Genomic DNA, 26468 nt, shown 5'->3' with positions numbered 1-26468 from the left:
TAACCTACGGCAAGGTGTATGTAAAGGTCTGCCTTTGCACATTGTTATTTGCTATGGAGAAGTGTCAATGCTTTTTATGACCTGAGGATCCATCTGTATACTGTGTAATGGGAGAATGAGACCAAGATGGCAGGATTTTAAAAGCGAATGTAAAACTTTCAAGTTTTTCATGCTGACACACTTACCTGCATGGTGCTACACTGTTCTGTTCTGACTGGTTAAAATCTGTAATAATTTCAAAATGAACCAACACAACATCAAAAGTACAACACTATGATAGCATAACTGTGCTTGCTTTTTTTTTTTTTTTTTCCCCTGCAGAAAATGAATAATTTATTAATTGCATTCATGGTTATTATTATAGTTATCTGAAGAAAAATAGTTTAATGATAGGCATTGGTCTAGATATTCAATTTCCACAGAAAACCAAGGAAGAACATATGATACCATTTGGCTGTCATAAACCCCATGAAGATGTCATCCTTTGTCATTTCAAAGTAGCTTTAAAACCTTCAGTTAAGACATGCAGGTCTATCATTATGTCAAATCCCAAGCTTTTAACACCAAACACATGATTAGTGTTGTCAGATCTGTCAAAACTCAACAACTTCGTCAGATACTAAATGCAGTAGCACCAACTCGGTTGTTGGCAGCTGGTCGGCTCTAGCGGGGCCTGCTGCAGGACTGGGTCGGGATGCCTCTCTGGAGGGGCTCCAGGGCTCCGTCTCCCCCTGCTTCTGGCAGGGGGGTGAGCTTCTGGGCTTTCACCTTCTCTAAAAACCCTGGGTGAGCCTGAGCACAGGGCAAGCTTTCTCAGTGATGGAGGGACAGTGAAGGGATTTAACAGGTGGCTGGTTGCTTGACTTTCTGTTTAATTGACCATCTTAATGCTGCTGAGATCAAATTATACTGTTTACAGTGTGTTATGAAACACTACTTTGGATGGGGTATTTTCCATTATTATTGAGATCAAGTAACTGAATGCAAAGGGCAGCTGTGCAAGAAACATATTTTGTGGCCAACACTGTATTGTATTACATTTTACTAATGAAAGTACACAACGAATGTCAGATGGTGTAAGTTTTCACTGACCCAAGTCTTCCGTGGCTGCATCTTTCCTGAATGAAGACATGAGAACAACTAAAAAATATTTCAGAGTGTCAGTTTTCAAAGAATGATTTCTTATATAGTTATGTGCCCAAATCTATATGGCTCAAGCTTTGAAATCATAAAACCAAATATATGTGTAAAACTTATGAAAGCTTTTCATGCCAGAAATTGATAATTTCAACTTTGATACATCAGGTCCTTACAGGATTTGAAAGAAGCAGCTGCACAGAACAATTAGGCAGCTGGAGATCAACCCTCTGCAGCAATATAAAGCTCCAGTTTCTGAGCCTGCAGGGATATGAGATATCAGATTTTAAGTAGTGACGTCTTATCATGCAGAAGAGCTGTCACTGCTGTTTTCAGTTTCAAGAAGGGAAATTATTTCTGGGGGTAAAGCCAAATTTAAAGAGGAAACATTTAGGGGTGTATTAAGGCTAAAGCTGGAAACTCTTTGAAATGGCAAATATGTTTGAAACAGCATAGTGTAAGTCTTCCTTTTAAACATTAATTACGGCTACATTTACCTTTTCTGAAATACTTGATATTTAGTCTTGTTTACAATGTGTTCTAGTGCATTTGTATGCAGCAACTCTTACAATCCAAAGGGAAAATGATAACAGCCTGTGGGATCACTTTGTTCAGCATTTTTCAGTCTCTGCAAATTTATTTTTAATAATAGCTTTTCTGTATTTGTGAATTTATTAAGATGATTCATCAGATCTCTAGACCCTTAAATACTGCATGGAGAGCATACTAAAGTGCTCTCTATATACCGACACTGAATTCCACAAAACCTGGGATGACCCCTCTCAGAGCTAGCCAGGTACTGTAGAATCCCCAGCAGTGATTAGCTCCATTTGCATCTTCTGCTCATAAATGAACTCCATATGATATCTGAAATTACTTAGATTCTCATTATGAACACAAATGGTTACAAAAACCATATACTGGAGATCCCAGGGGGAAACACACACACAGGGGCATAAGCTACAATTTAAACTAAATTCACACTGGGAAGAAACCTGAGGACAGAAGATTAATTATAAAGTGTATATTATACATTTTTCTATATAATCAATATACCCATATATCTGCACATAACACATAAGCCTTACTAGAGTATTCTGGAAGAACAACTAATACCCTGTATTCAAAATGTAAAAAATTACAGCCCTTATAAGCCTTAACTCAGCCCCATTAACTATTTCTTCACAAAATGGCTACTAATTCAGCACACAATAAAAGCAGTGCTCATCTGATTAGTAACTCTGACATACACTGGGTTTTCCTTCTTGTTGAATGTGCAGTCCCATCATAGGTCTACTAAACACAGCTCACACTACATTCAGAACTCCTATTCTCCTTGGCAGCTAAACTTTTCTTTCAGAAAAAAAAAAAAAAAAAATCACCCTTCTGAGAAAAGGAGGTTAATTACTCCCATTTCAGAAGTAGGGAAATGAGAAGCAGAACAGTTAAATTTAAGATTGCCTACAATTCTGAGTGCCCAGTCTGAGGTGCTGTCTAATATTCCAGACTGCATCACCTCCTACAAGCAAGGGAGAGCTCACTATGACTTCAGTTCTACCTCAGCACTTCCACCAATCAAGTCTGCATCACCAGCCAGACACCTATGAAACAATAAGCCCAAAGCAGGCAGACATGTCCCTGCTCATGGCAGGGGGTTTAGGAACCAGCAGATCTTTAAAGGTCCCTTCGAACCTGAGCCATTCTGTGATTCTGTGACATCTGCAGGAAATGACTTGTTTAACATCACACAGGAGAATTGTGTCAGAAGCAGGGTAGAATCCAGCTCTCCAGGAGAGCTTTCCATGGATTTAACTGTGAGCCCATCCTTTTTTATCACTGCAGTTCCCTGGTCTCATTTGGAACACACCTTCTTGCTTCTGCAACAAATGAATCGTGGGCTCAGAGGTCAACAGCTTCCCTTATTGCTTATTCCTGGACAGAATAAGCAATATCTTATCTCCTCAGCAGAGTCCAGTCTGTTCCCCACAGGAGGCAGGCAGACACCTTCAGGAAAACATAATCCTTGTAATTAAGGATTGTGACATCCAACAGGTGCCCAGTGGAACCAAAATAAGATTGTGCATGCAAGTTTAAGTCTAGGGTTTCCTACTTTATGAATACTTTACTTGATGACTTTAAGCATGTTCTTTTAAAGTAATTTTGGGTATATAATTTCCTGTGCTTATAGAAAAGCAACAAGAAAACTAAATAAATGAGAAACTTCCATTGTGAAGCATTATACTGAAAATCATGAGCATCATTAAATGAGACAGAAATTCACCTCAGTGCTGGCTAAAGCACCAGGGGTAACAGATAGCAGGGGCTGCCACGCTCCAGGTGGACTTGGAGGGAGACACACATGTGACAACATGCCTGGGGGCATTTACAGATGCAGAAGAAAGGCAAACCTCAGGAACCTGACCTGGGCTCTGAAGGGGAGTGTAGCATGCAGGAATACATATTTCCACTTCTCCTCACCCCGTCTGCACCTTTCTCTGCCCTTTCATTCAATTTGTTCCCATTTCTGCCTCTTTCTTCAGCCACCCCATCTAATCCCAGCTCACTCTTTTCTTCCAGCAGTTGTTCCTCTGGATTCTTCCCCCAGTCCAGACACTCCCTGGCCATCCAAGATACTGTCTTCCCTCCAATGGTCCCATACATGGCTCTCTGCCTCTGGTTTCAGGCTCCTTAGCAATTCCTTACTCCCAGCTGCTTCATCAAAATGTTCATCAGCCTTTTTTTATTTCTATGCTGTCTTGTTGAGTCACTGTGATTTTTCTGTATTTTAAAAACCAAGTACTTCAGATTAAAGTCTAGTAAAACTTACCTTTTCAAGTTTCAAACTTTTCTGTGTCTTTTTGGGAAATTCATGATAAGTAATAAGCTGAATGTGATCTATCTCAAAAGATCAACTAACTTGAGGTCCTGTCCTAGCTGGTCCCAGCTGAATCTCTCTCTGATCATGGTGTGTCCTCTTAGAGACCACAGTTTAATACTTTTCCTCCTGTGGCTTGCCACCTATGCCTTCTTGCCTTGCCAGTCATCACCCTCCTAATTTTCAGTTTCAGGCTCACCACAGTGCCATCCTGGCTCCTTGTCCATCTCAGAGATGTCAGAACTTCATAAGTATCCTATGAAGTAACTGCTTTGTCTTCCTGACATTTGCTCTTGCAGCTCCCCAAGAGAGTTTGCTTAGGCAAACACTCAGCCCTGGGCTTGAACATCTGTTTTCCAAGGTTTCATGTGAAAATGTCAACATGTATTTTTTTTCCTAAACAAAGGACATTGCCATAGTGTGGTGCTTAGGGTGTTTTTTCCCCTCAGCATGTGACAAAGCTTTAGCCATCTTGTTGAACATGTTATGCATTATCTTTCTTTTTTAAAGATGAACATGGAAGACAGTAAGTGTTTACATTCTGCTTTAGCCTCTTTACTAGGAAGCAATGCTTGCATACAAAATGACTTTAAGGGAACCAGACATCCATATATTAAGTGAAGATCTCTGGAAGAAATCATTAGCTGTCTGCTTTACGTGATTCCCTTTGTGTCAATATGAGCATATATGCATAAGTAAAACCAGTTCTCAGGTCTTGCAAAAGTGATCTCCATCTGTGTCAACGTGAAAGGCCAGAGAGCTGCAATACTGCTTCATAGGGCTTACTACTGATGCTAATGATGAACAATCACATCGGAGGAGGAAGCAGGCACATCTCATTTGTGTCATTGGTTTACTGGAAAGCTATGACTCATATTTGCAGTTACCTCCAAGAAAGTTCTCATTTATTCATTTTCAGTTTGAAGTGATCCTCTGTCAAAAGCACAAGCAGGTATCCTTCAGGAGAAGATGAATTGATACTGTAACTTTCTGCCTGGGACCAATTTGTACCCTAAATTAGCGGTGGAAGCAATGGAACTAATTGATGTGAGTAATGTGAACAGCAAAATCAATTTAAAAATCTTTGAAGATTGAATAAAGCTGACAAACTAAAAATTAACAAAATTGAGGCACAACATCAGCTTTCAAGAAAATAGGCATTGTTGAGGAATAAATTAGCAAACCTCTGCAGCAGAATGGGCACATTTCAAGTTGAGCACCTGCTGAAGTATTAGCCTTCCAAATCAAAAACACCATCTCACATTCCTTGTTTCCAGGATCAGATTTCAGTCTCCTTGGAAGCAGGAGGTGCAGCAGATAATGCCCTCTGTTACACTTTGAACAGTGCTTGCGAGTTGTTACTTTCCAAGCATGTCTTTCTGTTTTTCTAAATGTTGTGGGAACAGTTTTCATTTTTTTGCAAATGAGGGGTATGATGGTATCATGGCAGTTGCACGATTTCCAGAAAGGTGAAAGACAAAGGGCACGCTGGTAAGGTTCATGCTGTGATGCAGTTCACACCCAGATGAACTTCACTCCTTGGAACTGTCTGTCCTCAGCACTCGCTGCAGCTGTGAAATTGGGAGCTGCGCCTTGGCTGCTGCTAGCTACAGCATGGCACAGTCACACATCACAGCCCATCAAGCACTCAGCCTATAAAGGAACTAGCACTAAGCACACCTGCACAATTTTGTTGTGATTTCACAGATATCCTCAGCTGCTTAACTTCAAAAGACATGAAATAACGGATTTAGTTCTGACATCCAAAAAGGATAATCTAGGATGTATTTCTTTCAGGGCAAAATTCACTTTGGCTATGGAAACAGTGTTGCCTTCAGTGTTGAATAAGAATTTTTACCATTTTAGTTAGGGTACATAAAAAAGGGGTCAGCTCCTAACTTTTCAAACATCAGAATTAGGCTTAATTACTATTACTGATGTTATTATCAACCTAATTTTTGTAAAGGAGATTGTATTTATTTTAAACCTAGTTAACAATTTTTATCTTGTGCTGGAGTAGATCCTTGTGGTCAGTTCTGACCCATTAAGAGATGAGGGCTCTCTGGAGGCATCAAATGAGATAAATCAGCACATGCATATGCTGTTATTAAAAAACTTGACCCTGTGCCACACAGTCCGTGCATCTGAATGAAACACAGGCCTTACTTTTGTCCATAAATTTTACATTTTTAAATGTACAAGTTGAAAGAACACAATATACTGTAATTGTACTGTATTTGTAACAACTTGTTCAAAAAGAGATTTTTGTAAAAGAACAATCATGAAGTGGAATTGAGCCAGACACATTACTGGCAAAGCTTCCTGCTGAATATGATTAGATAAAGGGAAAACGGAGACCGGAGAAAATTGATCCTCTCAGCAGAATTTGCCATAATTATATGCAGGATGAGGAATTAGCTATTATTCTACTGTTAAATTCCTCAAGTGGCCAGAAGGAAGACTCTTGCATAATCTGCTTTTTCGATCTAGTCCATGCAAAACGAAGATCCTGTTAAGAAAAGTGGAGATGTGGTTGATCAAGATCTACAAACCTGATAATTTTTCTCCCTAAATGTTAGAGAGTGGAATTTGGATTGCTTTACCAGCAATTCTCCAATAGCCCACTAGCTTCTGTTTAACATAATTTTTCATTTCAGGAAGTAAAATAATTGAATTTCACACATGCATTCATCCCTGGCAAGTTGCCATTCAAAAAGCCTCTAAATCTCAAATGCTATTCTTGTAAGGAAACCTTATGTGAAATGGTTCACTGCTAGCATGACCTGAACTCTGCCCTGTCGCAAGACCAAACACATTGCTGTGAATCAAATTCTTGTGTTTTTACCAGCACAACAGGACTTCTCTAACTGCAAGTTTCTGTTTATGCAAGGAACTCATGGCTTGGAGCACATCTTTCTTATTTCTATCTAATTCAAGTGGACATGGTACTAATAAAATGAAATAATAATTTGGAGAAGATACAAATGACTCTAACAGAAACAGAGAATAGGCTATGTAGCCTGACAAGAAGGGGAGATTGCTGTTGATGTTACTGAATATAGTGAAATAGCAACAAAGAAATTGTAATAGGTTGGCATTGCTGGCCTGTGGGCTAACAGCTGAGTTAGGTAACAGAGGAACCACGAGCACAGCTACACAAATGGAAAACTTCTCAGTGCTTTTCCTTTCCAAAAATCAGAAACTGTTACATAATTATTCAAATTAGCAACATGAAATGGAATCAAAGGAAAAGGAAACAAAAGCAAGAAGCTATGAAAAGGGACAGCTTGTCTGAAAGATAATTATATACAGTTTAAAAGTAAGAAAAAACCCACTGTGTTTAGTATGCCTCTGGATTACCAATGATTTTTCCTTAAATCCCATCTGCTCTGCTAATTCTCCCCATTTCTTTCATTAGAGATGTTGCAAATGTGGTTTTATAGTTCATGACTGGGTGGGTGATCTTAGCTGAGATATTACTAGAAGCCACCCATATCCAGTCTGCTGAGATGGCCTCACTGCTAAAATAGTCTCTAATTAAAACATAAAAGGCAAAGAAGGATAAAAGAAAATCTGATTTACTGGTAGGGGCCCAGAAAAATCTCTCAAGATGTCTGAGCTGTAACACTGTCATCTCCTCTCACTTCTTGCAGCCTCCTATGTAATCCGTTCCCTTTCTTCAGCCAGGAGTGACACCTGTCTGCTGGAGCTGCCCAGTTTGTCCAACAGCATATTTGGCTGCGAATGCACAGTTACCCTTCATGTTAATCAGAAGGGTGCAACTGGGAGAAACCAGAAAATTATCATACAGGCAAAATTTAGAGGAAGTGACTGTTACAGTCATGAGTGATTAATATGTGGGCACAGTGGGGAGAGTTGCAGACCGGTAACATTGTGCAATACTCCTTTTAGCAGATATAAAATATGGCTTTAACAGATACTCTTCCAGAGAAAACAGCTTTAATCAAGAGGTCGCTGTAGAGGTGGAAATTCAATTAAAGGCCTTGAGACAACAAGAGCTCTACCTATATATATGCCATAACCAATGGGCCAACCAATGGGCATCTAGGACACTGGGAGTTCTTCCCTAGAAATGCCTTAATTTATTCTGTACATATCACTGACCCAGGTGCAGCATATGCTTTTATGCTGGATAACTTTTAGATATTCTACTTTACATCTTTAAGATGGATGCAGATAGTAGCATGTCTTTAGAGTCTGTCTCAGAATACATAGTTATGCACTACTGGATAGTAGTTCCTCAATTTTTGTGAAAATGTCAACCAAAAAGTCTGTTGTCTGACTGCTGGAGGTGTTGCTGGCTGACAAACTAAAAGATATCTACATTTTTCATAGAAAGGAAAAGTTGAAAGATAAAAATCTATGGGATAAAAATAAGCATGGATAAATCATTGGTTTTCTCTAAAGCAGTATTATAGAATGGTTGGAGAGCCATTATCTGTAAAAATTAGAATAAATGGCCTAGGAAAAATGGTGACTGATATGAGTGTCACGGGGTCATCAGATACAGTTTCCCAAAAAGCAGTTTTTATTGAGTAAATGAGCTCATTTAGGTTCATCTTGTCCCCAAACAAATCTTTGGTAACTAACCTCTTCTGCCAATCATGGCAAACACCTCAGGCTTGATTATTGTGGGGAGCCATCAGGGACTGAGCCTAAATGCAAGCCTAGGAGAAGACAAGACAGTTGCCTTCAACATCAGCAAGTATTAAAATATTTTTAAAATATTCAAAAATGGAGACAGAATCAGACACTTTGCAGTGAGTAAAGATGAATCAGTGCACGAAATTAAAAGTTCTTTACAAAAACACATTTTAAGCAGATAAACTGATAAGAATTGGTAAAACAGCTAAAGTGAATAGTGGAAAGCTGGCTGTCAGGAGACTTGTGCATCAGCAGCACATGAAGCATTTGCAGGCCTTGTTCTACAAAGTTATTTAATGACATTACCACTTTTGTGATGTGAACTTCTTTTCACCTAGCTAATTTCAGGAATGTAACACTTGTAACACTCCTGTTTGATGACAAACCATGACTTGGTAATTTATTTAGGAAAGTATATGCTAATTCGGATTTTGTAAAATCTCTACAAACTTCTCCAGTAGAAAGATACCCAGTTCTTCCTGCTACATTATCAGAAAGCAAATATGCATCAGCTTTATTTTACAAGTGAAATGTTTTTCATAACAATATGAATGAGCCAGATATTGCTGACAGCTTGAATTAATAATTTCCTTGGGTTTCTTTCTCTCTCCTAAGAAGCATAATGTCATGCTCCAATAACAATAAAACACTTTGCAGGAGAAAGAAATTTAGATGTAAAAGATGATGCCAGATGATGCCAGTGCAGCCAGTGCACTTCAGTATCAGAAGCTGACAACACCTCAAGCCCCAAAGAAGTTCTTTTCATGTTGAAAGTGAGAAAATGAAAAGTGAGTTTTGAAACAGGAAGCCTAGACCAGGTGGGTATGCCTAATCCTGTACCCATGATTAATCGTCACATGTTCTGAATTACTAAACTGGTGTTCAATAACCACAATGTTTATTTTTGGAGATCAGTGATAGTAATTGGCAACATTCTGCAATTACACAGGTTCTGGCTTGGGATAAAAAGACTTTCTTCCTTGTGCTTTTGCATAGGCATTGGCCAGAATGCCACCCTAAAAGAGTCCCTGACTCCTCTTCATGCATGCTGGAGAGGCAGCCTTCTGAAGATGGAGTAAGGCTTTCTCTCCTTATGAGCTGGCAAAGTTATTTTTTTGCCAGTTCTTCAAAGGTGATGCAAAGGACACACATGCACCAAAATTAGTGTGTTGAGGAGGAGAAAACACAGATGGTTTGCGGGAAGTGCACATGGTTGCAGCACAAATAGAAATAATCTCTTCAATGGAGTCATGCTAGTTTTGCAATGGGTGGTCTTTTTTTATCATCATTTAGCACATGTATATGAAATATGGTGGCAGTGGTCAATTCACAATACGATGTTATGGACAACAGATACAAGGCACCCAGTACTGCTCCATTTCATTTTGTGGAGCACGATCTTGCTAACTGTGGAGGTGGAAGGAAAGACACAGCCGCCCCTTCTGTCTCTTCCATTTATGAATGTGACAGAAACAATCCTGACATTGGGTAAAAATCAGTTTTTCTTGTGCTGCAGATTTGTCTGCTACTACAGCATAGGGAAAGTGTAAATATTTACCTCACTGACATTTCCCAGGATCTCATTTTTTCTAGTAGCATAATGGAAAAAAAATCCCAGCATTTGAAAAGATTCCCCAGAAGTTATGTTTTGCAAGACATTTCTGTATTATTCCCTAGGATCTGGTTGTACTACTTAAGCGTTTGACAGAAAAAAAGAACTAGAAACGCTTACATTTGTATCTTTAAAAAAATATCATAAACTGGATTCCAACAGATTCATGCTCCTGACCTAGACTTCTGGTTCTAAAGGCACCTGCAGTGAAATAGAGGAGCCAGATGTTTCTGTGACACCAGGCACATGGAAATGACGAGCTGATTCTATAGTGCTGGCAGCTAAGGACACTCAGCACCTTTTACGATTAGACCCTCAATGAGCAAAGTTTGCAGGAAAAGAAAGATCTGTCTCACTTTTGCAGCTTCACAGACTGCTCTGATCTGCAACATTGTACTTAAAACATTAAAAAACATATCTGCAAAACGGATGGGGGAAAGCATTACCCTTTACTTGATGAAATTCCAACACTGCTGCTGTGGTCCCACAAATTCCTACAGCTCTTTAAGCTTTCTATCCAGTGCCTACTCTTATCTGTCATGTTCATTATTTCCCATTCACTAGTTTTGCCAGCCTTTTGAACGCAATAAAGGGATTCTGGATGTCATTAATTTGATGACCATCTCATATCCCTCTATCTCCTGCCTGCAGGGAAACTGGAGACTTGTCACAACCAGAAAACATGTTCTAAAATAAGTGTCAAAAAGTGGCTACGCTGGGGCATCAAACAGCATCAATAAAATGTGCTAGATAGCACACCATCTCCACCTAGTCTACACACCAAGTTGCATGTGATGAAAGAATAAAGAAAAGACAAGGCATTTTGGAAAAACTCAGGTTAAAAGCTGTATGCATCTATTTTTCACCATCAACTATTCACACAGGAAAAGGTGCTACTGATTCTACATTTTGTTGAAATGAACTGCTTTAACTCCTACTTATTTACATATACATGTTTTCTCCATTGGTGCATGTCACCTGTAGGGTGGACTATTATATTTTATTAAATAAAATACCGCACCCACATACTTCCAGGCTCAGTACCCCATCACCCTTACAGCTATTTGCTCAACCATCCAACCAAATCTCACAGGACGTAAGACCAACCTTTGTACTCATCGTGAGTCTTCTCAACTAACTTAGTCATACATATTATCCATAAGGGAGATGATACATACTTGCGTTCTCAGTAAGCATTGACAGAAACAGAAAAAGGCTCTGAGGACTGCAGCACATACTTGAAGTCCAGAAACGGGGATGACTGGGAAGGTAAATCACATTATGGGAGGGTGTTCTCATTCATAATGCCATGTGTAATCTGTGGAAGTATGTGACACCAGAACAGATGCTGATGTGACTCAGACTGTGGAGACCACATAGACAAGGAGTAGTCCCTGCTCAAGTATTAGCCCCGCAGGTAGCTGATGTGAAGTTAAACACAACCGCCCATTTACACAAAATGACACTGTACACTTTTGGGCGAATGTGATGAAGTTTTTCAGCTGTGGATAAAGTCCTAGAGGAAGATTTGGGAAAGGTGAATGTTGGTATTGGAAATCTTAACTAATGACTTTTTGCCCTTATTTGTCTCTCTTTTTCTGAAAAGAAAATAAGCATTATTCTCTTATCCATGCATTAATATCACTTTTAACAGAGCCAGCTCCCTTGGAAATATGTAACAAGACAATAACTGACCACCTGGATCAGACCATGCAGCCTTAAAAACACACTGTCAGAGCTTTCAACACAGATACAATACTTCCCCTCACTCCACCTCCATCTCTCTGAATACCTTATTCCCTTGCTTCCCACTTTTTTTTTTTTTTTTTTTTTTTTTTTTGACAGTTCAGAGAACTGAGATAAGAGAGCCTAAGGCCATGGCATCAGGTGACAGCTAATTCTGTCACTTGGATGTAAATTAACCATCATGGAAAATGGAAAGCAGCAGATTTTCTCAGGATTTCCTAAAGCAGTCAGATTGGGGCTAGTAGTTCATGGATGGGTTGGGTTTTACTCATAGCTTGTTTATTTTTGGTCTGCTAAGACCCTGGCTTTTTTTCTGCCACAGATGTACACCATTTTATTTGACCCTTAGAAAAGTTCAGGAGAAGAGAGTTAAAAGAAATTGAGAGCATGGAATTTCAAACCAGAAATAGTCTGCTTTGTTTAAACAGTCTGCCAGCATTTATTTTGTTATACTACTACAATGTTCTGACTTCCATCTAAACCTTCCCAGAGGGATTCAGATCTACATTTTACTTTAGCTAAAGACAGAATTAATCTGAAAAATCATTACAGCACAGAGAATGATTATCAAGCCACCACCGTCTTGACTGTACAGAGGCAAAAAACAGGTGTCTTTCTCAACAGAACAAGCAAGAGATCTGTCACAGTAGAAGGTTCTGTGATATTATTTATTGTTGTGGTTTTTTTTTTTTCCCTCCTCTGATGGCTTAGCTCAAATCCTTGATCAAAGCAACTAGGAAGTGTTCTGCTCAGATGGCTTACTGCGTTTTAAGTGGAATGCAATTTAGCGCTCTCCCATCTGACCAAAGCCAAATTCAGTGCGGAAAAACAACTTCCAAAGACCGATACATCCATTTCCCCCTTGAGAGGCCAGACAAAGGTTGTGGCACTACAACAGATTACCAGCATCTGTCTACAGTGCGCCTTTGATAAAAGGGACTATTAGACTGTGATGGCAGCTAGCCTGTCACTCTTTCCAAAATAACATTAGGCGTTTTCCAGACCCCAGTATTTGAGTTGCACTGTGCTTTGTGTTATTGAGCATTGTAAGAGGCAGTGCAGTAAGATCAGTGTAATAGCAAGAAATAAAAAGAGTAAATCACATCTCTGTGTATACTTCAGAGCTTCTGTAATCTTTTTTTTTAATGTACAGATTTCTTTGTTGCCACATTTCCTTTGGGTTTATCTGTGGTATTACTAAAGAAAAAAGGCAGTCCCTGTTTCAAAAAGTGGTTAATAATACACACACCCCACAGTTCACCATGGCTTCAAAAAGCCAATTACTGTTAGAGTGTTGCATAAACACATATTTAGGAAGTATGAAAATGAGTAATTATTTACTGGATCCAGTACCTAATGCTTCATATTTGGGCTCTGAAATGGAAATTACTGTCATGATAAAATATAATGGCTCCAAACGAATTGCTGTAGTACAAGAGGGGCCCTGTAGAGCTGTACTCATTAAACCCACTTATTAAAAATTCTTATTTAGTTTTTTGAAAATCCAGAATCACTCAGTCACTTTAAAAAGCCCATCATCATCAAATCTCTTGTCTGGAACTTCTTGGAATACGCTATAGCTCAAGAGAGCTTTGTAATTATTATATCTGAGGACAGCCAGAGTATTCAGGTTTCTCTTAAAGGAATCATGTGAAACATTGCAGGTGGGTGGCGACACATTGCTGAACACTGGACAGTAGCACACACTAAAAAGAATAACATGAGTTATTTTTACACACTGGATGTATTAATTAAGCATAGCACCTTCAGGGAAGAGGCCTAAGTCTTGCTTCCTGAAAGACAACTGTAGTTAAAAGTGACCCCGTTAGTCTATTTTAGGAAAGTGGCAGGAATTATTACTGAAAATGTGATCGCATTATATAAATTGGGGCATGTCTTCAGCTTACTGATTCAGCTCATTTCTCTCATCGCCATCACAAAAACATTGCATTGAAAATAAGCCAGAACAAAGAAAAGATTCAGGTCTTTGTTGTATTTCTCCTTAAGTTGAAAATTGAATTATTTGCCCTTCATTTGTTATTGATGTCTCAGCTAAGGGACAACGTATCCTTAATGCCCAGAGTTCTGTTGTTTTTATCAGTGACCAGTCCCTGAGAACAACATTTTGGATAAAACTGTGTCCTCCCACAGTATGTAAGTGGAAACGGACTGTGGGTTTATTTTATATTCTGCTGCATATTCTACCCATTAGTTTGTGATTAAGCCGGCACTGCTATGGGAAACCTGTTTCCTTGCAATGTAATTTCATGCATATTTCAAAGGGGGTTGGTTCCTACTCATGCTTGCAAGTCAGAAAAATACTGTCCCCAAAAATGCAGATACACAGGGCTGCTGAGCCAGAGCTGTTGAAGATACATCAGCCTGGTCCTGCACCTGAGCTCACATGACACCAGACCTGAGCTAAACTGTTGCCTCCACCTGAGGCAGATCTGTCAGCCAACCCAAACTTGACAGCACAGGGTAGACTTGTCCTGCAGCAATGAGCAGAAGCGACGGTTGATTTGGCCACCGCTTCCTGGATTGTGGCAAGATCACTGAGGTTTCATGTTTGGTTAGAGGCTTAGACTTGTCAGCTAATGAGACCTGAGGCACGCAGTGCTCAGTCAACACCGCAACCTTCAAATTACTATTTTGCTTGTAATACTCTTCTTTACATTTATTACAAGTTTTTTTCCTCAGATAGGTGTTGGACATTCAGGTGCTTTAATATGCTCAGACAAGCATGGCTTCAGGCTCCATCAGGGGGTACTCACAGCCCTGTACACGCACACCAGCAGGAGCGGGGTGCACAACCGTGAGACCAGGGTTGTCTTACTGCATTAGTACATCACGGGGTCTCCATCTAACCATGGCTCTGGACACTCCTACAACAATCTCCAGATAGTGGTGCATTTGAGAACACACATACTTGGTCTGAAGCAAAAGCACAGCTCAAATCCAAATACGATCTCTACTCCTTTAGGGAGAACTATATAAATCTGTTCATCTGAAATGATTATCGCTTTAGTGTGTGCAGTATAGTCGAAGGAAATGGCAGAATACATTTAGGCGCATTCCATCTAGATGTATGCAAAGGGCTTCTGTACAATTCTTCATTTCTATAAGGAAATTAAGAGACTAACAAATGAAACATTACATTTTATGTAACTAATTACTGCATCCTCTTTATTTGTGCTGCCACTAGATGAACAATCTCCTTAAAAGTTATTTTTGTAGAATGATACAAATTTCTGTTAAAAATCTCCTTCTCCTGAAAAATCATGTTTTTTTCAGGACTAGCAAATCTACAGGTCTGATGGCCATCCTATTCCCAACATCAGAAAAGGCCCGCAGGGTCCTGCAGAGCAGCAGGCTGAGCAGCAGCCAGCAGCATACCCTTGCACTGAGGACGGCAGACTGCATGCCCGGCAGCCTTTGCCAAAGCACAGCCAGCAGCTGGAGGGAGGTGTAGTGCTGCTAAGACCACATCTCGAGTATGTGCCCAGTGTGGCACTCCTCAGCATGAGGGACACATGGACACTGACAGTTAGTGGGGCTGGAGTGTGAGGTACCCATTTCCCACCTTGGAGATGTCCAAGCCATTCAACTGGAGAAGGCAACCACACAAGTGCTATCTGAACAAAGCAGCATCTGGAAACGTTCATAAAGGAAGACAACACATTCCTTCAAGACATTTTAAGAATCACAGATTTGAATGATTAAGATCTTTCTCATATTCTTAACTCACCAAGAGCCTTAGCCCAAAAGTTTAGAAGCATATCAAGCAAATGAAGAATAAGAATAATAAGCAAAGATTGGAGACCAAAGGGTATTTCATTTCAGTCTTTCATTTCCTGCATTTGAAACACATTTTTTACTTTGGGAAACACTTTTAGCTGCTGTAAGCTTTATGTTTTCAGAGGTGGAAAAAATAAATAGGCCATACACTACAAAACAAAGTCCTTCACTCATCCTTTCTCTTTAGGAACTTCTGAGCTTTCTCTGTGCCCTTAGGCTCAGCAAGTCGCCTCAGGACTTACCTGAAATTGCAAGGACTGAGCACTTTCCTGAAGTGCTGTGAGGGAAAGTGGACTTGTCATAAAGAAACCAAAATCACCAAGGTCCAGGCTGAATGCCACAGGTTGTCTCTTTCCAGATCTGGGCAGTGTCTCAGATAAGACCAAACAGTTGAAAGTCAATATTCATAATCACACAGAGAAAAGAGGCAGAACCAGGGACGATCATGAAAAATTGATGTAATACATCACTTAAATTGCAAACTGGCTGTAACTACCAAGTATTCTCAAAGTAAGGGCCTGTGCAATATTTATTCCAGTAATCCTTGTCTTTCAGGTCACAAAGTTCCATGTGTCTTCAGGACATACAGAGGTAGAAAGGCATTTATCAAACTTATTTCAGTTCCTGTTCTCAACTGGCATAAAACAACGCCACATGTAAACTAACCTGGTACAACCTGCCAAACATTTGTGTAGCCTTTACATTCCATAGCTCTTTCTCACAGCTCAGTCTTGCTCCTTCTCACGCACTTAGCAGAGCAATCTCCGTGAGTGTCTTGCATCATGCTTTAAGTCAGCTAGAAATGTTGCAGCGAGAGCTCTGTTCTGATTTTCTCTCATTAAAAACTTCCACTGACTCCATAAACATGGGTTTTTTTTGGTGTGAAGTGGAGCTTAACATTCATAAAGCTGATTTCTGGGATAGACAAGATGAAACTTGCTCTAGCTATAGTCAGATGCCTCTGAAATTGGAAACAGTGTTCTTCTCCAAGGTCAGCTCCTCATTAGTAAAAGAAAACATTTTTAAGTGCTGGTTTAAGCAATTTGATAGCAGATCCAAAGGCAGACTGCATTTCAGGATTACTCAAAGAAACAGAGGAAATGAACCATGTAAATTCTTTGTCAAACAGTTTTCTACACTCTTCAAATCTATTTTAAGGTTCAACATCTGCATGAAGGCATTAACTTAAGTTATATTTCTTCAGAACTTCTGCAGAAATATCTTAATTTTGGTACAGATCCAGAAACCAATCCTAGCTTCAACTGGAAATCAAATTTGAAATCCCAATTCCTTGTTTCTTTTTGGACAGAACTGTCTCTGAAAGGACAGTTCTGAGGAGTCCAAAAGAGCTTGGACACAGCTGGCTTACAGTCAGTTATAGATTCCTTCTCCACAGGATTTAATTTTATTTTTGAATTCTGCCTGGCAAAAGTCTATTTTTAAAGTTGTTTGCATTTTTCTTTTTAAATTGGCTATACAGCCCCGCAGAGATTTTCCACAAAATACCTGACCCCTTTTGGTCAGATATTCCAGCAAATGGACGAAAACAGCTTGCTCAGCTGAAGCATCGTAATTAGCATATACAGTGATAACTCTTGGTCCTTCTCTAACCTGCCGGCTACACAGCATGATTTCCTTGGGATTTTTGTTTGTTTCACTTTTAAGCAGAAGTGTAATATTACTGAGAATCACCAGATGGCATTGCTGCAGATGACTTTGATATTTATGTTTACCTGGCTGTACAGAGGATATTGAGAAAATACTTATTGCTATCTAGTGCAGAGTTTTTCCTGATGTTGCTACTTGAGCTCTGTTATAGAGATGTCATTTTCAAATTAAACATATCCAATCTCAATTTGTATCCGCATGCGCTAATGCCTGAGCACTCACAATGTCATTAGGTTTGTTTGCAGCAAAGGAACATGTACTGCTGCATAGGCATGGTTTAGAAACACAGACACAAGAAAGGTGGGAGGAAGGTTCTTTAGACTGCTTTATATCTCATTGCTTCTTAATTAATGTATTCTCCAAGCTCATTGAAATGATTTACAGACTTTTAAAATTGTTAAAAGGCTACCTATTTAGTGACTGAATCTGTTGGCTGAAGAAGCTACAATGGTTGTTGCATCTGCAAATAACCTGGGATCAAATTATGTAATAACTCACAGCTCATTAAATTCCTCTGAAGAGACCAAATGACATGGGTGGTAATTTTTAGTGCAGCCTATGGTGTATAACATATGCCAGCACTTCAGAGCTGCTGTAGCTCCCAGTCTGCACAACCCCACGCCCAGGGATGGTCCTGGCTGGTGCAGGGTGCAGCAGCCTCCATGAGCACAACTGATGCTGAATGAGCAAATACGAGGGTGACTGGACCTTCTCAACTGCTTAGCTTTCAAGGCATGATGAAGATGTGAAATGGCACGTATTTCTATTTCCATATGAAGTGGTAAGGTCGTATCTTCTCCATTTCAAAATCCTTCATTTAAAAACAAGGATAAAACATCATTTCACATACAAGATTGTCTTATGATCAAAGTACGTACCTCCCAGATACATGCAGAAACCTCACTTTGATGAGGTTAGGATTTTTTTCCCCACTCACACTATAACATTTCACCCCACCGATGATGACATGTTTGTGCTTGCACTCCCATTTTCACCCTTGGGCTCAGTTTTAGCCAGATGCAGTCACCCTGCAAGAATTGCCACAATAGCATTAAGACCAGCACAGGCTGCAGAGGCCACCAGTTGGGCAGTTCACCCATAGCTGAGCTCTGTGCCACAGCTAGTGCATTAGTGCTGGATTTATAGCTAGACTGACCACATCCTCAGGAATGAAGGCTGAATGAACAGCTACGCCGCTAGAAAGGTATTCCTAATTTCAGAACTGAACCTCCAACACTATGTGGCAAAAGAAGTTCAAACCTGAGGCTGCAACCATCACAGATAGAATACACTAACAGGCAAAGGTAAATGATTTTTTTCCATAATGCTCACTTAATACTTTTATCCAGATGCCCTGGAAAGCTGTGTGTCATTGCTCTGGAGGAATAATTTTGAATCCAGTGGACAGGCAACTCTTGTCTTTTCCATCATCATCAAGCTGGCATTTTCCTGGGCTTCCAGCAAACAAAGAGATTTCCAGTATCAGTGTATGATCACAGTTTTGTGCATTAGTGAATGAAAAGCCAGGTCTGTGAGATGGCTGCTAATGTTGATGAAAGGAACCTTGCTTGGTTGAACAGGCAGAGGTGGTTTTGGGGCAGGAGGACAGCTCTCTCATTTGGGGACATTAAATCCATAGTTTAGATCATAACTGCCCTAATGTCTCCCACAAAAGCATTTGAAACATCACCTCAGTGGAGGTAAGACTGAGACACCATCTGCCTAGCTGTTGTGCCATTTCCCATTTTATTGAAGTAGATATTAATAGAAACCATCAACGATATCTTTCATGTTTTTCTTCTCTGAGCCAGCCACAGGCAACAGCAAGGCAGTCAATATAGATACTTTTGGATGGAATTAATTCAGCTCTAATCCCCATTAAACAGATAGTGGTATGTAAATCAGGTAGTAAAAGAGACAAGTTGTCTGAAATGCTACCAGTGTAAGGGATGGGCCCTTGGGAGCCCAAGATTAAAAAATTAGAAAGATATCTCAGTAAAATTTCCACAGCAGAAAATAGATACCTACAGCAGTCTTTGAATGCGTCTATGGATGTCCAGAGAAGGGGCCGCAAATCATTCTTCTCTCTGCATTTTAAGGGGCTGACTACAGAAGCAGAAACCCAAGACAGACCTACTGGATTGCATTTTTCAATAACATAACGTTTTTTCATATGGTTTTTTAATAAAGCCAGCTACCCAGAGAAGAGATCAGGCCTCTGGTTGTGGTTGTACTACAAAGAAGGAACACAAACAATAGGCAGTTTACAATAATGATTTTTCTTCTTTAGGTTTTCCAGTGGTTTTGGCTGATACATAGAGTTCTCTATGTATATATCACCATCACCAAGTACAGGCACCATTTTTCTAAGTGACAGAAACAATGTCTTATATAAAGATAATTTAAAAATAGTTATTCTCTCTGTATTAATGATTACAGTTGTTTTTGTAAAGGAAAAGTGTTAACAAGGCCATTCTCAAAGAACTGAAAATCCACTCTGGGATACCCAAGTTGATTCCGCAAAGGCGAATGCACACTGAAAAATCCCTGAAAACTCACATACTTCATTTGCCTCACAATACATTTGACACAAGCTAATACCATACAATGAAGTAACATGCACCTTAGGTAAATCCTGTCTTTGTGGTGTGGTGCAAACCCTGTGCATACACAAGAACTACTTTTATAGCAGAAATGCTGTCATGTGAATACTATTTCTTAAGGGATAATGACTTAGATGAGACCTGCTCTGCAGCATTTGTTAAAAACAATTTGAAGTTTGTGATGTACTGCCAATGTATTTCCAACTTGTTACGTTTAGAAAAATCATGAATTAAGCTTAGCTTTTTTGGTAAAAGGTTTGAAAGTCCTTTGATGACATAAACCAATTGACAAGCGGCTTTAAAAAAGACTGGAGTGAGAGATAAGGAACTTACAAGGTATAAACAACTGCACCTGTGAGATAACACACAAAAAGGCAAAAGTTTAGAGCACAGAAAACAAAAATTGAAGAACTGTGAAAAGAAGTAGTAGGTACAGTGAAATAATAGTCAATATTAGTCATGAATATGAAGCTTGTGTAAAGCAGTGGAACGGATGCAGAGAAGTCAAAAGAAAGAGGTCCTCTCTCATACTCTGCCAGGGAAGAGCATACACATGTAATGGTTTCTGCCTCCTGCTTTCCTGAATGAGAGGCAGATTTGGGTTTTGGTTTCTGACTTGCTTTTCATTCCCCTTTAGTAGTAATTTTAGTGCCAGAATTTGGAATTCATCATGGTTATTTCCAAAAGAAAAGCAGCCTCAAACATTAAAAGGAAGGTTTGTAAGTCTCACATTTAGACCAAAACCTCTCTCTCAAGGTCTGAATAGTTTGAACTGCAGAAAGAATAACAGCAGGATGTGAACATGCATGCTTTGACCTGCAGACCTCTTCTTCCTTTCTTCATTCCCACCTCTGAGATACAGCCTAGAGAGCTGTAACAGTCTCTCTGAGCCATTAAACAATATATCCAATAACTTGCAACTTTAAGAAAAGACAAATATCACCTCACCTTTGTAGAAAAACTCAGCAGAGGGATCTTCCTCTGCTGGTAAGAGCCAGCAGAGCTGCTAACCCAGAGCCGTGCCAAATTGTGATTGCTCTTTTGGGGAAGAGAACGAGAGAAGACATGACCTTGGACTCCCCTTCTATGTGCTTTTAGCCCAGAATAAATTAGCTTGGATGTAGGAGGCACCACAACTTCATCAGCCTTGATCTGTGCATAGTTTTAGGCTGATTAGTTTGTCCAGCTCCCTGGTGAAACACAGACTCTCTTTTAGGCTTCGTGTCTGACAGAGATGAGCCCATCCTTGATCTGATGGAGCTGCACAGAAAGGTTCCTTCCCTTTCCGCACCCCCCCTGGATTTCCCTTTTTGTTACTCACCAGTACTGCTCTGGATGGTCCTCACCGTGGTGGTTGTACGTGGGGGAGATGAGGACCGCAGCGATATGCACTCATCGTCCTGTGAGCAGCCCTTCTCAATGGCCCTGACGTAGCTGTGGCTCCTCATGCGGAAGCATCCTGGCATGGGCAGATCCAGTGCCTCCACTGCCTGAGACTCGAGTTCACTGAACACCGACTCGCAGACGGATTCGAACTGACCATTCACCTCCATCTCACTCACCTGCAGGCAAAGACCGGGCAGGTTCAGTACACCCCATACAACAGCCTACCCGGTACAAACACTCAAAAGTTACAGTGGCACAATGGCCGACATCTGTTAGAAGATCCCTTCATACATGAAGAACATAAATTTGTCATGTTTTACAAAGCAACAATTGTTGGGGAAAAAAATGTATAAAAAGAGGAGATGAAAGCTTTAGGTGGAGATTTAGCAGAGTTTAATCTCTTGGTTCCTGCCGAGACTGGTGGGAAGCTGGGAGTCCTCATAGCGTGTCTGGTTTATCTGAGCCTGTGCCCACAGCAGAGGTTGAACCTCTGGCCATCATGACCATTAGATTCGAAACCAAAAATCACTCTTTGGGGGGTGAGAAAAAAAAGTCAGCTTAACCCCAGTACCCATCAATGCAACCCACAGGCACTCACAGTGATAAACCTGAGGGGTTGGGAAGCTCAAAGGTAGAAGTAGTAACAAATAGTTGGGAGGGGCAGGTTGATAAGGGAACCAGCTTTGCCACAGGGGAAAAATGTTTCTGTGGCTACATCTCTGGGCTGACTCCTTTGGTTGAGAGTGAGAGAAGCAAAGGAATCCTTAGACCTTTTTTGGAGCAGACACTAGGTGGTGACAAAGACTTGCACTCACGCAGGTTAAAGACCATTCAAAAGCATGTGGCCTCACTGCGGGTCTTACAAACCTGGACACCATTTACCTCGGCTTAATTAGCAATGGAGGCTCATGTTTCTAAACTGAGAATAGAGCTCTGAGCTTGACATCAAAGCACGATAATTATCACTGTAGGGAACATGCACATGGAAACCATCACTTCAGGATTTTGTTAGTTTTCAAGTATGCAAAAGGCCAAGATTGCAAGGGAAGATAAGATTGTGTTAAGGTGGAGGGAAAAAACCATGAGAAACTTTTCCAGGATGAATTTTACCAAGGAAAACATCAGGCTGAGTAAGTGTAGACATAAATGAAAAGGGAAATATCAAAGAGTAGAACATATTTTTTCAAAGTGAAACTCCTTAAAAGAGCATGGAAGAGTAGTGAATAGTACATAGTAAAGAACAATCTTACAATGGTGGAGAATAGCCATATTCCCAAATAAATATCTTTGAGTTAATGCTTTTTATATAAAACCCCAACTTCTTCATATTGGCAAATAACACACATTCTTTGGCAGACAGCTTTGTGTGTTATGTGTCCAGCTAAATAAGTAACCTAAGCTAATGTTCATATAGTTGCCTCTGAGAACTGAATTTCAGTGCTGTTTCCTCCTAGGTACATCCTGACCCAACTTCTGGAGCCTCAGCCCATACCCTGTGCAAAGTGCCTTACTATAAAATACACAGGTGAATACTCTGAGGTTGCAATGCTTATGTAGAGTACCACAGAAGTTCAAACTACAGCTCCATTCTGAATGAGACATGTATTTATTATGGCCACAATGGAAATCCTGGCATCAACGATGTCACCTGCTTTTTTTGACACTGCAATGACTTGACATACCAATAATCAGGGGACAGTATCTGGCACGGAAAATCCCGCCTTGATCTACTTCTGGACTAGTGTAAGAAAATTATTTTATCCAGGTTAATTTATCCAAATGATCCACTTAAGTAAACAAGTAAAAAATCATACCAAGGAGCTACAGGATTTAGCAGATGAACTACTGGCCCACTGCCCTGTGGCACTTTAGCATTTCTTTCAGATCTGTTCCTCATCAGTTCAATCATACAAGCATGTTGTATGCAAGGACAGGCTATTTTATGATGTTAAAACTCATAAACTGAATGTGTTAGAGCAACGTTGTTTTTTTTTTTGTTTTTTTGTTTTTTTTTTAGTTTAGAATGAGCATGAAGAGATCTTGCAGAATTTCAGGGCAATAATACCTTTTCAGTTAATATACATACTGTGACATTTGTAATATATAAGTGAAAAGTTCAGAGGTGCACGGGGTTAAGAATGTATACAACAGCATAAAGAAAGCTTTAAAAATTCTGATAAAATACTAATAAAATTGTGAAATGCAAAATATTACAGACTTAATTTTCCTTAGCATCTCACTCAGCATGTGAACATGTGTTTTTTTTGGAGGCATTCAAACAAATTCGATGTCAGGTACTAAGCACAAGATCCTTAAGAGAACCCTGTTTAAAGACACTATTGTAGAGCACCTGCTTTCGAAAAAGAAAAATAAAAACCAGGAATGCTCCTTCAAACAAATTGCATGTTGTGCCACTCATCCATTTGCAAAGGGCAGGTTATGGCATTATCAAATGTTACCCTCTCAAAACCAAGATTGTGTGAAAACATTTCTGTTTTCTTAAAGATGTTTTGAAAATGTGTGGCATGCCATAGCCTGATTCCACTTAAAGCAAAATCCAGTTTCTTCTATTGCAAGGGCTTGGCTGGTGTCCAGCATGGCAGCTCTCCGGGCCGCTGTGGGTGTGTGTCACCCACCTGACTGATGGTGCTCATGGCTCTCATGTAGCTCTCGTTGCGGGAGCGGAACTTGGGGGATGTCAGCAGCCCTGCGGGGTCCAGGCTGTCCAGGCTCCTGTTGATGGAGACTTCGCTCACTGCCCTCAAGTAACTGTGGCTCCGGATCTGAAGCTTTGGCGAGTGTTCACTGGATATCCTGGGAGGTTTGGGAAAAAAGAAAAAAAGAAAAAGGAAAAAAGATATTTCATCAAATCTAAATGGCCTTACCAGGAGTGAGGTAAAGAAAGGAGAGGCCCAATAGTAAGATTGGCTGCGTGATCCTAAACACAGCAGCTGAACATTCACTTCTTGAAATCCAGTTGGTAGGAATGGTAGGGGCTCTGCATCTCTGAAGGGGTTGTTCCTCTGTGAAAACCTGGTGTTGATCAGACCTGCTGGTGCTGTGACTGACACCCACGTATATACCCATGTAATGGGGCTGCTTCTCATGGAGCTTTCAAGAGTGTATAGGCAAATAGGGTAAGCAGAACATACATAACATGCAAATGCACTCATGGTGCATCATAACCTGGGAAACAATTCCAAGAACTTGGGGCACCTGGAACGGTTTGATGTGCTTTCAATTTTATTTTATTTCTGACTTAAGCTGAAAGGTGAGAAAATGTAGGCTAGGGAAGCAGCTTTACATGACTTGATGTCAAATTAGAAGTTTAAAAACCACAGTTGTGTTCCTGAGGTGATAATATTCCCCGACTTTCCAATACCAGTGACAGATGAGATGCACAAGTAGTCAGAAACAAACAAAAAACCCCCCATAGGTAATATGCACAAATCACAGTACTTCTGCCATATGTACTTAGAGTCAACTAGCAAAGGTTATAACCTGTAGCTACAATCCTCCACCTTGTGAGATGCTTTATCCTCTGAAAATGCCGGCTGTCTTCACAGTCTGAGCCATCCTATAAAGATGTGAGTCACAAAAAGTGATCCAAGTCATGTCTCTTATGCAATACAATTTGTTGTGGGGATATTTATTTTTAAACGATTAATCAATGGATAAAGTATTCTTCAATATTTTTATTGGAACATCTTTAATATTCTCTGAGTATTACGAAGTAAACGAATTAAGATATTAACGAAGTTTTCCATTTTAAAATGTAAATCTCACATGGATGATTGCAGGTATATGAAAGAAAAATCTGTAACCTAATTACAGTCTTAATCTTGGGCCCCTACTCTTTAGAGATGCATACACAGCTGACCTGAAAGAAGAGAATCCATTTTATGTCTAATTCCTCAAGCATTTGCAGATATTTTGTATTCAAGTAGCTAACGATGGTAATTAGTATGAGCAATTTCCCAGTGGCATGCACAATTCTGGTAATTGTCAATGTATTTTAGGAGGACAATTCCATTGTGTAATTGCACACCTAAGTAGTTCAGAAACTGGGTCTGTTTCTGAATGGTACAATAACATAATAAAATCTAGGTCATCTCTACAACACTGTATTCTCCAGCTGCTAATTATCTGCCTAATAAAAATACATAAACATATGCTAATTACTCAATATTTCTGTCATTAGATGAAAATAAAGCCTTCACTTGCCATTTTCACTGTGCACACAGTGCAATACAGCAGCCATATTCATACATTTTGACTCCTTATGCCATTTGATTCCACATGACAAAACTAGAAAGCTTTCTAGACATCATAATTAGTGGTGTTTCAAACTCAAAAAAAGGAAGAGAAAATGATGAAAAGGTGACCGCTAGTAGCAGTTAGCTACAACATTTTGATAATTAACACTAACTGTGGAACTCTTGGGGAAAAAAAAATGTGTCTGTTATTTGATAAAAAAAAAGAAATAAAAAATTTAAAAAGATAAAATAGAATGAATAATTCAACAGACAATTTTTCAGATGCATGTGAACTACTTCACCACCCTGCAGATCTGTAAAGTGATGAGCATTGCCCGAAAAGCATTTCTTAAATTAATTCAAGATGTATTTTATGAATATGTTGTGAACAGTTTGCTGCCAATATGTGACATGCAAAATTCAAATATGCTTGATTAGCTGCCAGTTAGTCAAATACGTCACCTGAGGCTGTCACTGTTCACTGATTAGCTGAGCTCACAAGAAGACTGCAGCACATCACCAAATTCAGCACACTGATATTGCCAGACAAATTCGCAAGTGCTGAGGCAGGTGCCCTTTGAAGACTGGAACCAATACGATAACAAGCAGGCACCCATAGCAGCAAGTTTTGCTGTGGCAGCCAGAGCCCAGACCAGATCAGATGCCTCAAAGGTAATGGAAAACCACACAAAAGGTACAGAAATTCAGTTTCTGTATGCATT

At 39.9% G+C, this 26468-nt stretch overlaps 1 protein-coding gene across 1 annotated transcript in view; it reads right to left on the bottom strand.

Moving 5' to 3' along the window:
* Window positions 1-26468, bottom strand: part of DLGAP1 (DLG associated protein 1) — a 403111-nt gene that overhangs the window by 78959 nt on the left and 297684 nt on the right. The window contains exons 7-8 of the mRNA XM_026842706.1: window positions 24127-24304; window positions 21426-21666 (exon numbers count right to left, since the gene is read on the bottom strand). Coding sequence (XP_026698507.1) covers window positions 21426-21666; window positions 24127-24304 — 419 coding nt within the window. The remainder of the gene's footprint in view (window positions 1-21425; window positions 21667-24126; window positions 24305-26468) is intronic.

Source organism: Athene cunicularia (assembly GCF_003259725.1).
Source record: "Athene cunicularia isolate RWA chromosome 2 unlocalized genomic scaffold, athCun1 chr2_part1, whole genome shotgun sequence".
NCBI classification, from domain to species: Eukaryota; Metazoa; Chordata; class Aves; order Strigiformes; family Strigidae; genus Athene; species Athene cunicularia.
This window is presented reverse-complemented; position numbering and strand designations above follow the sequence as displayed.